This window comes from Chiloscyllium punctatum, chromosome 22 (assembly GCF_047496795.1).
Source record: "Chiloscyllium punctatum isolate Juve2018m chromosome 22, sChiPun1.3, whole genome shotgun sequence".
NCBI classification, from domain to species: Eukaryota; Metazoa; Chordata; class Chondrichthyes; order Orectolobiformes; family Hemiscylliidae; genus Chiloscyllium; species Chiloscyllium punctatum.
This window is the reverse complement of record NC_092760.1, coordinates 85,041,131-85,055,114: the sequence shown is the minus strand read 5'-3', so window position 1 is coordinate 85,055,114 and position 13,984 is coordinate 85,041,131. Positions and strand designations below refer to the sequence as shown.

The 13,984-nt window shown below is 40.5% G+C and overlaps 1 protein-coding gene across 7 annotated transcripts in view; it reads left to right on the top strand.

Moving 5' to 3' along the window:
* Window positions 1-13,984, top strand: part of ano5a (anoctamin 5a) — a 196,031-nt gene that overhangs the window by 72,682 nt on the left and 109,365 nt on the right. For 2 of the 7 annotated variants that reach the window (XM_072592751.1, XM_072592749.1), the window contains one exon: window positions 1,148-1,198. The exons of 3 other annotated variants lie outside the window; for them this stretch is intronic. In XM_072592751.1, coding sequence (XP_072448852.1) covers window positions 1,148-1,198 — 51 coding nt within the window. Of the gene's footprint in view, window positions 1-1,147; window positions 1,202-13,984 lie in introns of all 7 variants that reach the window. 2 more of the 7 variants (XM_072592750.1, XM_072592755.1) reach the window with 1 other exon arrangement.

Sequence of the window (13,984 nt, the reverse complement as noted above, 5' to 3'; positions counted from 1 at the left end):
AACAACTCTTCCCGGTTGATAAGCCAATCACAAAACTGTCTCAGTGCAAATGCACAAGCAATGTCATTCTGTCTTGAATGTTCCCTCACTGTTCTTCCTAGTTACAACTCCTGGAGAAATCCAGTAACTTTCTTTAAAGTTGCAACATCATCTTACACAGTCTCCTTGGTTTAAAGCAGTATCTTTTGCTCACATTCAGTCCACAGTCCAAAACAAATGTTGTCTTTACAGTACTGACTTGTAAGCTAATGGGTAAAGAGAAAAGAAGAACCCAATTTGAGGATAGCTTTTTTTTTGTAACCTAAACCAACCAGCACGTGATTGATGGTACAGTGATTAAACACAAATTGCTGGAAAAACTCAGCAGTTCTGGCAGCATGTGTGAAGAGAAATCCGAGTTAATGTTTCTGGGCCAGTGACCCTTCCTCAGAACCACCATCAATCATTAAGCATTTTACCCATTTTGACTTTGGCAGTTTCCAGCAGAGGGAATTCAATTAAAATCATATTTGAATGATTCTGATCTGGGTACACAGTGTGGTTGTACAAAATAATATCTGTTTGTAGTGAGCCAAAGATAAGAGTGTTTTACTGCTAGATTTGTAGAGAATAGAAATGTAATTGATTATAATTCATGGGAAAGACATACAATTGATTGTCTCAATTGTCAGTCAAACAGCTGCCTTGTTAACCATCCAGTTGGTGGAAACTCTGTGCTGTAATTAATCCTGGACTGTTCTACTCCATGTTAGGAGCTGGTCTACAGGGAAAAAAAACTGACAAGAAGTCCACCCCTCTAACCCAAGGAAACTGATTGAAGTTTGTTTCAATTACTGTTACAATAATGGTGTTATATCTTTGGAAAGTTTTTTTGTTTTAATTACTTTTCTCTCACTTTCCTGCAATTAATTGTTTAATGCATCAGTAAACAAAGAGTTCCGGTGTAACCACTCTGTGAAACAGCATTCCTCCCACACTCGCATGTATGCTACCACCATTGCTGTTCAGTTATGTGCTACTTTCACTGGCATGCTGGCACACCCGCGCTCCAGTTACATTTGATTTATTAACCCAGTTTACTGCTGTATAACCCGAAAGGATGCTTGCTTGATCTAACATGCAAATCTCTCCTTGGTGTACTCATCAGGTGCTAAGCACAACAACAGAGACTGCATCTCTCATCCATGGTCCAACAAAGGTGGTAAGCAGCATTTTTTAGGTACATCGGTCTGCATGTGGGTGTTTGCATGTGTCTGCACGCTCATTCTGTAAATGTAGTGCATGTTGTTAACCTAGACCATGGTTCTTGTCTGTGTTGGTGCCTCGGTTTATTAAAATGTCAAAAGAACGTCATTTTTGGCTTATTTTGAACTCGCAAACAAGTAAGTGTTCAAAAATCTGGGATTGTCTTTCTCCTGAGAGTTGCACAGTCATTGCTGTCAGTCAACTGCCAGTTTATTTCATTCCAGGTGATAGGAAGATATGGTTGATTGCCCTGGGTGTAGCATTGGCTATTGATCCATACTAACATCCAGGGTGACGTGCTCCAAAAACAATGGTGCTTTCAGCCAAACTGTCCTGGTGTAGTTACCATCATGGCAGATGCCCATTGTCCAAATATGTCCTCTCCATAAAAATGACACAGATAAATCCAATTCATCTAATTCTCATGCTACTGTCTATTCTCCATTATCAACAGAGGGATGATACTAATCAGCAACAGTGCTATCAAGCAGCAGTTCCTCATCAATTATCCGCTCACCGATTCTTGGGTCAGTTCTCCCAAGACCACTCGGCTCCAGTTTTTATTAGTGCATTCTTCTAAATGTAAATAAAGAGTTGAATGCCAGAGATGAGGTGAGAGTGACTGGCCCAGATGCAGCACCAACATACCAATAGTCAAACCAAACCCAGCAGGAATGGGGGAAATCTTGCAGTGGCTAGAATAAACCACGATGCTGTTGAGGAGCAAGTCACTGCAGATGCTGGAATCTGTACTGAAAACAACAAACACTGGGGATCACAATGGGTTAGACAGCAACCATGGAGAGAGAGCAAGCTAACGTTTCAAATCTAGACGACTCTTCATCAACTGACAAATGTTCACTTCACTTCAGCTCTGATGATGGAAATGTTAGCATGAGCCTGTTAAACCCTGCTCCACCACCCTATATGACCATGGCTGAATGTCTCTCAGTCAATCGATCCTCATAGCCATGAATACCACTGTTAATCCGAAATCTGTCAATCTTCACCGTAAATATATTCAAAGACTGAGCACCCATAAAGCCCTTCGTGGGAGAAAATTGCAAAGGTTCACAACTCTTTGACTAAAAAATAAATTCTCCTAATCTCAAACTTGAGTGGCATCTTCCTAGTTTTGAAGTTTTGCTTTGTGATTCGAGACTCCTTGACCAGGAGAAACACCTTACCGTGTCCCACTGTTTATTGCTTTAGGTATTTTGTGCATTTCAATAAGATCACCTCTCATTCTTTAAAACTCGAAAGAATACAAGTCCACTTTGCCTGATTTCTCTTTATAAGACAGTCCTGCCATCTCAGAAACTAGTTTGGTGAACTTTCATTTACTCCCTCTATGGCAATAAGATCTTCTTGAGGTAAGGAGACCAAAACTGCGTACAGTACTCCAGGTGCAGTCGAACCAAGCTCTTATGTAGTTGAAGCAAGGCTCCATTATTGCCGAATTCTATTCCTCTCGTGATAACGTTTGACATTCTATTAGCCTTCCTAATAATAAGTTGCATGTCAGCCTTCAGTGACTTATTGACGAGGACAGCCAAGTCCTTTTTGTACGTCTCAACTTTCCGACCTCTTAACGTTTTAGAAATATGCTGCACATCTGTTCCTCCTGCTAACTATTCTAAAAAATTATTGTGGTTATTGTTGGCTAAGCATGAACATTGCTATGGGAGTGAATGAACTCATTGACTTAAGATCGGTTAACCACTGCTCCTTGATGAATACCTATAGCTATGGTTCAGTTCAGAGGCTGGTGATCCTACATTGACCTCACCTTTTGACTTCCCACAGTATCTTGGCCATCAATAAGGCGCAAGTCAGGAATGTGATAGAATTTTGTCCACTTGACTGGATGGGAAGTAGCTTCTGCAACTCCATCCTGAAACGCAACAATATCCAGGATAAAGTCATCTCTTTTTATGGTAGAATCTAGAACTCTGGGTCACTCCTGAATATAGGAATACCATGTAGAACAGAGACGAGATTTTATTTTGCAGAGGGTTGTGAGCCTTTAGAGCGCTGTTCCTTAAAAAGTGGTGGAAACAGTTTTTGAACATTTTTATGGGCGAGATGGTTGATAAGCAATTCTTGATAAGCAAGGGAGTGGAAGGTTGTTGGAAGTCAGTGGGAATGTGGAGTAATCCGATCTGTCACGGTCTTTTTTCAGAAATAAAAGCAGAAATTTCTGGAAAATCTCAGCAGGTCTGGCAATATCTGTGCGGAGAAAGCAGAGTTAACGTTTCAGGTCCAGTAACAGAACACTGGACGCGAAATGCTAACTCTGCTTTCTCTCCACAGATGCTGCTGAGATTTTCCAGCACTTTCTGTTTTTTGTTTCTGATTTCCAGCATCTACAGTTCTTTCAGCTTTCATTATAATCTTACTCCGTGCAGACTCAAGGCATAAAGTAGCATTCTCTTATTCCTAATTTGTAAGCCTGTATGAATTCACCTGCATGGAAGCTTTAGATATTTATGTAATGGCTAGTTTACCTCCAATCAGAGCACTGTCATTGGCCACCTTAATAAACATGGACACCTCTCTTCCTCCAGCATTCCACAGTCAACTGTAAAAGAGTTGGAGGTGTGGATTTGTGGTTAAAGTCAGATCCATCAGCATCTTATTAAATGGTTCAGCAAGTTCAAGGGGTTTGGGGTTAAGTGGCTGACTCCTCCTGCTCGTATGTATATTTATGTCTAACCACATCATTGGCCACCAGCCACCAGCTGAAACATACACTCCATGCCCAGTGCAATGTGGCTGTACTGTGCACACTGTATACAGCACACGCTGCAACAACATAGACTGTTACAGGAGCTTTTCTACCACCTGTAACCTCTAATCAAAAACACATGAGAAGACCAACACATACAAATCCCCCTCTAAGGAGAAAGTGAGAACTGCAGATGCTGGAGATCAGAGTTAAAAAGTGTGGCGCTGGAATAGCACAGCCCGTCAGGTAGGATCTGAGGAGCAGGAGAGTTGGCGGTCCTGATGAAGAGCTTATGCTCGAAACGCCGACTCTCCTGCTCCTCGGATGCTGCCCAACCAGCTGTGCTTTTCCAGCACCACACTTGTTGACTCAAGTCACCCTCTAAGTCCTGCACCATCCTAACTTTTAAATTGATCACTTTTTGGCCACTGATTCAAAATATCTGCAGCACCCCACTTAAGAACACCGTGAAGAAGAACACCTTTACTGCTTAGACCAGTAAATCCCTAGAAAATGTCCTTGGGCTCATTAATACACATTGCCTAAAACAGCCATATCCTATGAATTAATGGAAATAAAAAATAAGCAACTCTCAGTCATATTCCTGTTGTCTCTATTTAGAAGTATTGTTTTCTTGGCTGGAAATACATTTGGGATGTCCTGTGATCGGGAAAGATGCGGTATGAGTGAGACTGTATAAAATGATGCTAAGTCACCATCACCTTGCCTTCAATGAAAATCAAAATTGGGGGGAATGTGAAATCAGCTGCCTACTTTGTGTTGTCTGTTTCCACTATCGCACACAGTCCACGTTAATATTCAATCTGTGCTGAAGTCTGGATGGTTTGTTATAATTTAGTTACAGTGTATCAATGAAGAAAGTTCTATTCTTTCACATCGTCCAACCATTATAGTGACTGTACATGGTAAGTATTGAAGCAGTTGGGATGTTTACAAATGAAAAGCACCATACACAGCATATTATTTTGATCATTTCCCTTATTTTAATATATTAAAAAAGAAAAAATGGAATATCTAGAAACTTGAAATTTTTAATAAAAGCAACCATCAAAATGGTAAATTTGTCACCACTAAAGAGAGAAATGAAAGCAAATGAAAGTACAGTTTCAAAGATATTGCTGAGAACAATGTATTTTGTGAAGCTTTTCATTTTCCATTCATCAGAACAGTCTACAGGATTATCAATAAAAGGAAAAATCAAAATTCATACAATATGAGAGTGTAGTACTGATTGGTCTCTTATGAGTAGAGCTGTTGTAATGAAGGAAGCAATAGTCAATCACTCAGCAAGAAAAAAAAGAGCTGCAGATGCTGGAAATCAATAACTTTTTTTAAAAAAATTTGCTGGAGAAACTCAGCACCTGTGGAGAGCAAATAGAATTAACATTTCGGGTCCAGTAAGACTTCTTTAGAACAAAGTTTTAGCTGTGAAGAAGGGTCACTGGACCTGAAATGTTCATTCTGCTTTCTCTCCACAGATACTCCTAGACCTGTTGAGCTTTGTCCAGCAACTTCTGCTGTTTTGTGAAATGGGTAATGATGGTTGACAAGATCAGAGTGGTGCTGGAAAAGCACAGCAGGTCAGGCAGCATCCGAGGAGCAGGAAAATCAACGTTTTGGGCAAAAACCCTTTATCAGGAATGATGATTGACCGTTAACTGCAAGAAACTTAGGTTTCAAGTAGGCAGCTTATTTCACATTCCCCCCCAATTTTGATCTAAATCTAACAAATGAAAGCTCAAAGTTTTGGAGGGGTGAGTTGGCTGAATAAATCAGACAACATGATTAAAAAGCATGATGGTAGGTAGGCAATGTCTCATAGTTGAGGAATGAATAAATATATTGCAACAGATTTCCTTTTTTTTTCTGATGCAAAAAAACAACAAGGAAAGTAGCCTAACCATAGTTAACAAAATAAATTAAGGATTGTATTAAAACTGAAGGGATTCACGTAAAGTTGCCAGCGAAAGCCAGCGAAAGCCTGAGGCTTTATATCAACAAGGTTGAGAATTCAGCAAAGGAGAACAAAAGGATTGTTGCAGAGGATGAAATGGAATATCAATTGCAACTTACAACATACATAGAAGTGAACTGCTAAAGCTTCGAGAAGTATGTAAAGAAACAGATGGGTGACGACATGTGTAGGTCCCTTAAAGTCTGAAATGGGAGAATTAATAATGGAGAACAAGGAAATAGCAAAGACATTAAGCAATCAATTTAGTTCTTACTTTGCAGAAGACATAACTTCTGAGAAATGATAGAGGAGCAAGCATTTATTAAGGCACAATTGAAATGAATTAGTATTCATAAAAAAATATTTTGCTGGAAAAATTAATGGGACCAAAAGTTGATAAATCCCCAACACTTTATAACCAACCCAGGGATTAAAGGAGATGGCAATGGATACATTGGAAGTGTTATTTGTCACCTTCCAAAAATCTGCAGTTTCTCTTATGGTCACAGCAGATTGGAGAATGGAAATGTAACCTCAATCTTAAAAAGGAATGGTAGGAGAATAATTGGGAATCATGGAACAGTTAGCCTAACATCAGAAGTAAAGACCATGCTGGAGACTATTATAAAGGATGTAATAAGAAGACACTTGGAAACTGTCAGCAAGTTTCAACAAAGTTAACGTGGGTTTATGTACAGGGAATCATGTTTGACAAGCCAACTGGAGATTTCTGAAGATATAATAAGTAGAATAGCAGAAAGAGAACCAGTGGATATGGTATATTTGGATTTTTAGAAAGCTTTAGATAAAGTCCCACATTAGAGGTTAGAGTACCAGATTAAATCACATGAGATAGAAACTCATGTCCTTGCATGGGTTGAGAATTGATTGGCAGACAGGAAAGAGAGTGAGAATAGGTTTGGATGAGGGAATCAAATTTGCTAATGACACAAACTCAGAGCAATTGCAAGAAGTGGTGAAGCAGTAAAGAGGCTTCAGGATAATTTAGATAAATTTAAGTAAATGAGCAAATACATGGCAAGTGCAGTATAATGTAGATATGTGAAGTTATCCATCTGGAAGAAGAAACAGAACAACAGAGTATGGCTTAAATGTTGGTAGGCTGGGAAATGTTGATGTAGGAATGTGTCCTCACACACCAGTCACTGACAGCATACAGATTCAGCAAAGAGTTAAGAAGGCAACTGGCATATTAGCCTTCATTACATGAGGATTTGAATATGGTAGCAAGGATGCTTTGCTGCATTTGTACAGGGAATTGGTGAGACCATCCCTGGGGTATTGTGTGCAGTTTTGTTGCCCTTTATCTAAGAACCAATATTCTTGCCATGGTAGGTTACAGATCAAACTGATTACTAGGAAGACGGGTTTGTCATGTGAGGAGAGATTGAGTCAATTGCGTCTATATTCATAAGACTTTAGACTCATAGGGCATGGAAACGGACTTTTGGCCCAATTTTTCAAAGTTTCCAAAATTGAACTAGTCTCATTTGTCTGCATTTGGCCTATATCCCTCTCCCTTTTCTAAAAAAATATAGAATCTCTACAGTGTGGAAAAAGGCCCTTCAGCCCAACAAGTCCACACCAATCCCTCTGAAGAGTAACGCACCAAGACCCATTCCCCTTGCGGATGATCCTACATTTACCCCTGACTAATGCTCGTAACCTATACATCCCTGAATACTATGGGCAATTTAGCATTGCCAGTTCATCTAACCTGCACATGTTTGGATTGAAACCTGAGCAATCAGAGGGAACCCAGGCAGGCACAGGGAGAATGTGCAAACTCCACACAGGCGCCTGAGGCTGGAATCAAACCCAGATCCCTGTCGCTGTATGGAAGCAATGCTAACCACTGAGCCACTGTGCCACCCCAAGTCTGATAGGGTTTGACAGACTGAACACAGATAATGCTCGCCCTGGTTAAAGAGGCCTAGTTTGTGATCTCAGGATGAAGGGTAGATCACTTCAGGCAAAGGTAGGGAGAGTCCTAAAGATATTACAGAATGGAAAGAGGCCTTTCAGACCGTTGTGTCTGAGACAGTCATCCAATATCCATCAATTCTAATCCCATTTTCCAGCGCTCGCCCCATGGTCTTGTATACCATGGCATTTCAAGCACTCATCTAAATTCTCTGTCAGTGTCTTGATGGTTCCTACCTTCTACCACCCTTTTAGACAATGAGATCCAGATGCCCACAACTCTCTGGATGAAAAAGGCTTTCCTCAACTAAAACTAAAACTCCTGTTCCTCATCTTAAAACTGTGGCCCCCGATTATTAACCCCTCTACTAAAGGGAAACCTTTCTCCATATTCAACTGTCTATGCCCCTCGGAACTTAGACTATAAGCCATAGGAGCAGAAATAGACTATTCAGCCCATTAACACTGCTCCGCCATTCCGTGAAATTGAGGCAGATCTGATGATCTTCAATACCACTTTTGATCGGGTTTCTATTTACCACAGCATCAATCTTCATAACTCTGCCAACTTACTGATTATTCCTCTGATGTTCATAACAATTTGATCCAAGTTCTGAAGGTATTACTTGTGAGGCTGTCTTCAAGGTGAACCTGTGGAATTCACCACCACATCAGTCTGTGAAAACCAAGTCACTGAATATATTTAAGACAGAAATAGATAGATTTCTGGAAATGAAAAAACATCAAGGGGTATGAGGAGAGAGGGGATGTATTGGCTGAGACAGATGGTCAGCCATGATCATATTGAATGGCAGAGAGCATCCAAAGGCCAAATGGTCCCTTTACTCACAAGTCCCTTTTCCATAGGGCTGGATAGTATGAAATGAAGGCCATCAAATGAAGCTTTAACCGGGTAAATTGGAGAGGGTGGCTTGTGGAATGATTCGGTGAGATACAGGGAAAGCAAGTCGGAAACAACAATGAATCTACGTCAGTTTTAGTGCAGCAAGATTTGTCTTGAAGTTAAGAGTTTTGGAGATTTTCCTACATATTTGTAGCTTTGACCTGGCCTCTGGTTTGTGAGAGCAGTATTGAGATTATTTACTAAACTGTTGTTATTAGATGAGATGCTAACATATTTCCTTGGGATTTGAAGCCACATCTGAACAGCTGCAATAATTTGTTTCATTGCTAATTGATGTAAAGCCCATGTGGAATTCAGTGCATACAACAGGAAAGTACTGACACAATTTTAAATGCCTCAAACATTCAATTTGTGGTTTCCCTCTTCTTCACAGTTCAGTAGTTGTATAGCATGGAGTACATTTGTAACAATGTATTTTGGTGTAGCATTTCTTAGTAGTTCTGTTTGTTCATGGACAGGGAGATCTCTGTGTTTATAACTCAATTTCTCAGTGACTAGCAGTGGTGGAATACCTTTTGAATGGGCCTTCTTATCAAAGCTCTGTTTTATCATTTTTTTTATCTGTCCATATAGTCAGCCAGTGGCCAGTCTGGTAGTGTATACTGGTAAAACTTGCTTTATGAAGGCAGGTGAGCTTAAAGTGGCAGTGCAGGAATCTTACGCTATGCTGCTTCTATCTGGATAAGCTGTGTACAGTGGATTAGTAATGGGACTGTTACTGACGTCCTGCATGGGTTTGATGTTTTTCATTGTCAGTGTTGTACTATTTTGACTCTCTGGATGGTTACTCCACAGATGCAGAGAAAACATTTGCTCTTCGTGAATAGACGTTTCAGGGTACTGTATGGTAAAGCATCATCGGTGTTAAATAATAACAGTGGCTTGGAGCCCGCAGTTACCCACAGTTAAAGCAGCAATTTTCCTTTAATATTCAAAAATTTACTCCTGTTTTTAACAAATAAAATGGTTCTCATTCCAAATTGATGCACTGAGTGAATCATTTCCTTAATTGATTTACCTTTGTGCCCTTATATTTTATTCAATTCAAATGATTGAGGCAGGAAACTGCAGAACAGCATTAATTCTGTCCCATTTCCTGGATTAATTCAGAGCTAATTTTTTTTTTGTTTCTACTGAAATGCCCTTGGACTTTATTGGTCATGCAATTTTATTGGTTTATAGTTGCTGTGCCTCACAACAAAGGGATTTTAAACCTTGAGAATACAATTAAGAATTACAAATGATAAATTTAAATAACATTGTTCAAGTACTTAGACAGTCTGGTGTTCCAATTTGCAGCACCCATGACTTAGTGAAATGTGGGTAAACACGTTTTTCTATTTCACCATTTAGAATTATTTTGAAATTCTTACAGCCTGATTTAGAGGTTACATTGCTGCATTAAATTGTGAAGCTTGTGCTGGGCTAGAGATCACTTACAATTACTATGCCATTTAACCCAAGCAGCTGAATGGTACGGCAGAGCCTTGTCAGCGTATGGATATATTCTGCATACCAAATAATACCTTGAAACTGTTGCAAGTTGCTTTCGTTTAGAATAATTGTACTTGCATGTTTGATAGAATTGCCACTTTACCAGATAGCTTAATGAGAAATATGACAAAACTGTCGAATTAATATCTTTTCAACGTAATGCACGCATGCCGTGCTGGGAAATGAAATGCTTTGTGAGAGTCTGTGCCTTCAACACAACTATTTTTTGGGAAACATCTTTTTTTCAGTAATGCACATATCTTCCATTAGGAAATGAGCCAGAGAAGCAGCATGTCTTACTGGTGTGTGATATATGTGCTTTCATGAGTGTGTGGCAAAGAAGGCTGCATCATCAAACTGAGCATGCTCAAGAATTTGTGCACAACTACATTTTCTCCTTCGGAAATTAAATGAGTAGGTTGATGGAATTAACTGGCAATATTGGGGAAACATCTTGTAGGGGAAGTATTATGGCTCAAAAGAACTCATTTCCTCTCATCAACCACTCGGCTGTAACATTAGCCAGCGAGCTGACGAGATTTCCCATTCATTCATGTTACTTTATGGAAAGTGAGTGAGCACAGTCTCATCAAAGTACTGTACATACTCGAGTAATAGTCGATCTCATGGAAAAGTCGACCCCCTATTTTTAGCCACAAAATCTGGAATATTCCACAAACCTTGTGTAAGAGTCGATCCGAGTTCCTCACATATAACGGACCAACATTTATGAGTCAATGTGCTGGTTGTCCAGCTCCACCCCGGGTCTTCAGAATGACTGCACTTCGTTGTGTTTTTATCTTTATTTGTTTAGAGATCCATTGGATGTCTGCTTATGATAACGGAATGAATTTTGACAGGCATGAATTTTTCAACCCCTCAAAAATAGTATCCAGTAATAGTAATAGTCGACCCCATAAATTTAACCTTAAAAATAGTAAAAAAAAATTGAACTATTACTGGATATATATGATACTTTATGCAAATACTGTTTCTGACTATGACTGCTCAGAGAAGAAGTGAGCCAAATGTGACATTCCATTCAATTCTTGTTGCCTTGAATTCAGAAGAGTCTGATATAGTTGCTTCTTGTCATTTAGATTAGATTAGATTCCCCACAGTATGGTAAAGGGCCATTTGGCCCAACAAGTCTGCACCACCCCTCCGAAGAATAACCCACCCAGACCAATTCCTCTATCCTATATTTACCCCTGACTAATGCACCTAATGCTACAGGCAATTTAGCTTGGCCATTTCACCTGGCCTGCACATCTTTGGATTGTGGGAGGAAAAGGAGCACCCAGAGGAAACCCACGCAGACACTGAGAGTGTGTGCACACTCCACACAGGCAATCACCCAACAGGAATTGAACCTGGGTCCCTGGCGCTGTGAGGCAGCAGTGCTAACCACTCAGAAACCATGCCACCCACTTGATGGAATCTCATGGTGTTATTATATTGTTATTTGGGAACTCCGGTTCCAAAGTGGAATTAAAACTCATTTTATTTTTAATTCCATGATGGTCTTATTTGCTTCAAAGGTCAGAGAGTAATTTTGACCAGTAAACTAAGAACAGCATTTCCAAGAAATCATGAGGTTTTAGTCAATGACCAGCAAGGCACCTGGGAAGATAACTGCGAAGGCATTTACTGACGTGAGTTTTACAATCCAGAGAAAGAAAGAGGGCCAGAACATTCAGAGAAAAGAGTCCAGAGCAGCAGAGGTGCTGTAAGTAATTTCCAAAAACAATCCGGGCAGAGTTGGGGAGAAATCCCAAGTTGCTTTAAAGAAAATCCAATACTCAGGAGGGTGTGGAGTTGTTAGAGAAGACATTTTACAATGTTGTTAGAGACACCAGAAGAACACCTTATGACAGAAAAGCTGTGGAAGAACTCAGTGTTACAGTTGCAGAGTGCATAAGTACTGTGGTCAGTAGCTGCTCTTCCAACTTTCAATGACAGAGGCCCTGGTTATTAGCTCTCTGTTAAATCATGTTCCCCAAATTCAAAGAGCTTCACCCTTGGTTTACAGTATGATTTGTTCTTCAGATTTCAAGGGTTAGAGGCAGGTGGTAGAATTCCCTACTGGGTCTCAAGCCAGAGAACAAAAGCTGTCTTGTCTTTTAACTTGTACACAAGATGTAAACATCTTCATCAAACAGATTTATTTGCCAGCAGGTCAGCACCACACCAGTAGTATGTGGTTATCGGAATCGTTCTCCCCGTGTCTGCGTGGGTTTCCTCCGGGTGCTCCGGTTTCCTCCCACAGTCCAAAAATGTGCAGGTCAGGTGAATTGGCCATGGTAAATTGCCCACGGTGTTAGGTGCATTAGTCAGAGGAAAATGGGTCTGGGTGTGTTACTCTTCGGAGGATTGGTGTGGACTGGTTGGACCGAAGGGCCTGTTTCCACACTGTAGGGAATCCAATCATGAGACTAGGCTAAGAGGCAGATCTCTGTACAGCTAGTACAGGATTCGAACCTGATGTCACTCCGCATCACCCAATAGCCATCTGGTCAACTGTGTCACCAATCTCCTTGCTGTTCAGAAGCTTGAATCCTCACTGTTTCTCATCCCTTTGTATTTCAGGGGTCTTGTTTGGATCTGTCTCCCTCCTGTAGGATTTGAGACTGACCTAACACTATTCTCAAACAGTTCTGAAATAAACAGACATACCTGTGGTTATCTATCTCAAAGAGACCTTTGACCTTAACTTGCAGTGTGCAGAGTTTAAATCAGAAATGTTTCTCTTTTGAAAAAAAAATGTGCAGCTTCAGAATGTCATGGTTACACTATCACAAATTATTTTTATAAATATTGCCATAATCGCACTGAAATCATTACAGACAGACAATTGGTGGTGGTTTAACCTGGGGGTCACCATAGTGAGGGGAGGGGCTGAGAAGTTTTGTGGTGATCTCAGCATGTGTGGGAATTGAACCCACACTGTTAGCATCACTCTACATTACAAACCAGCCATCTACCAACTGAGTTAACCAACTCTCAAATGCTATTGTTACACTGTTATACCAGTAGATATTGTGAGCTGAAAATATGTTGCTGGAAAAGCGCAGCAGGTCAGGCAGCATCCAAGGAGCAGGAGAATAGACATTTCGGGCATGAGCTGTTCTTCAGGAATCAAAAACCTGCCCTCGATCTCTTCATAGCCAACTGCCGCCGCAACATTAACTGCCTCAACCTCTCCACCCCTCTCACCCACTCCAACCTCTCACCCTCGGAACGTGCAGCCCTCCACTCCCTCCGTTCCAACCCCAACCAAAAAAGAAAAAAAAATTCTCCTAGTAGATATTGTGAGGCAACTTTACAATGGAAGAAATGTGGAATCCATCTGTGTAGCAACCAATGAGATGGAAACCAGCATGGTATCTGCTGAAAATCTGAAATTGTGATGCTTTGGCTCAATCTTAGACTCCATTGAAATACCATTAGCCCACACCATCTTCCTGTAAACAAAACATCTTGGGACAAGTATAGTCCATTCAGCTCCCTCTTTCCATTCAACAAGATCATGCACAATTTGATTGTGGTCTGAGCTGCATATTTGATTAGATTCTCTATAGTGTGGAAACAGGCCCTTTGGCCCAACAAGTCCACACCACCCCTCCAAAGAGAAACCCATTCCCCTACCCTGTATTTACCCCTAACTAACACA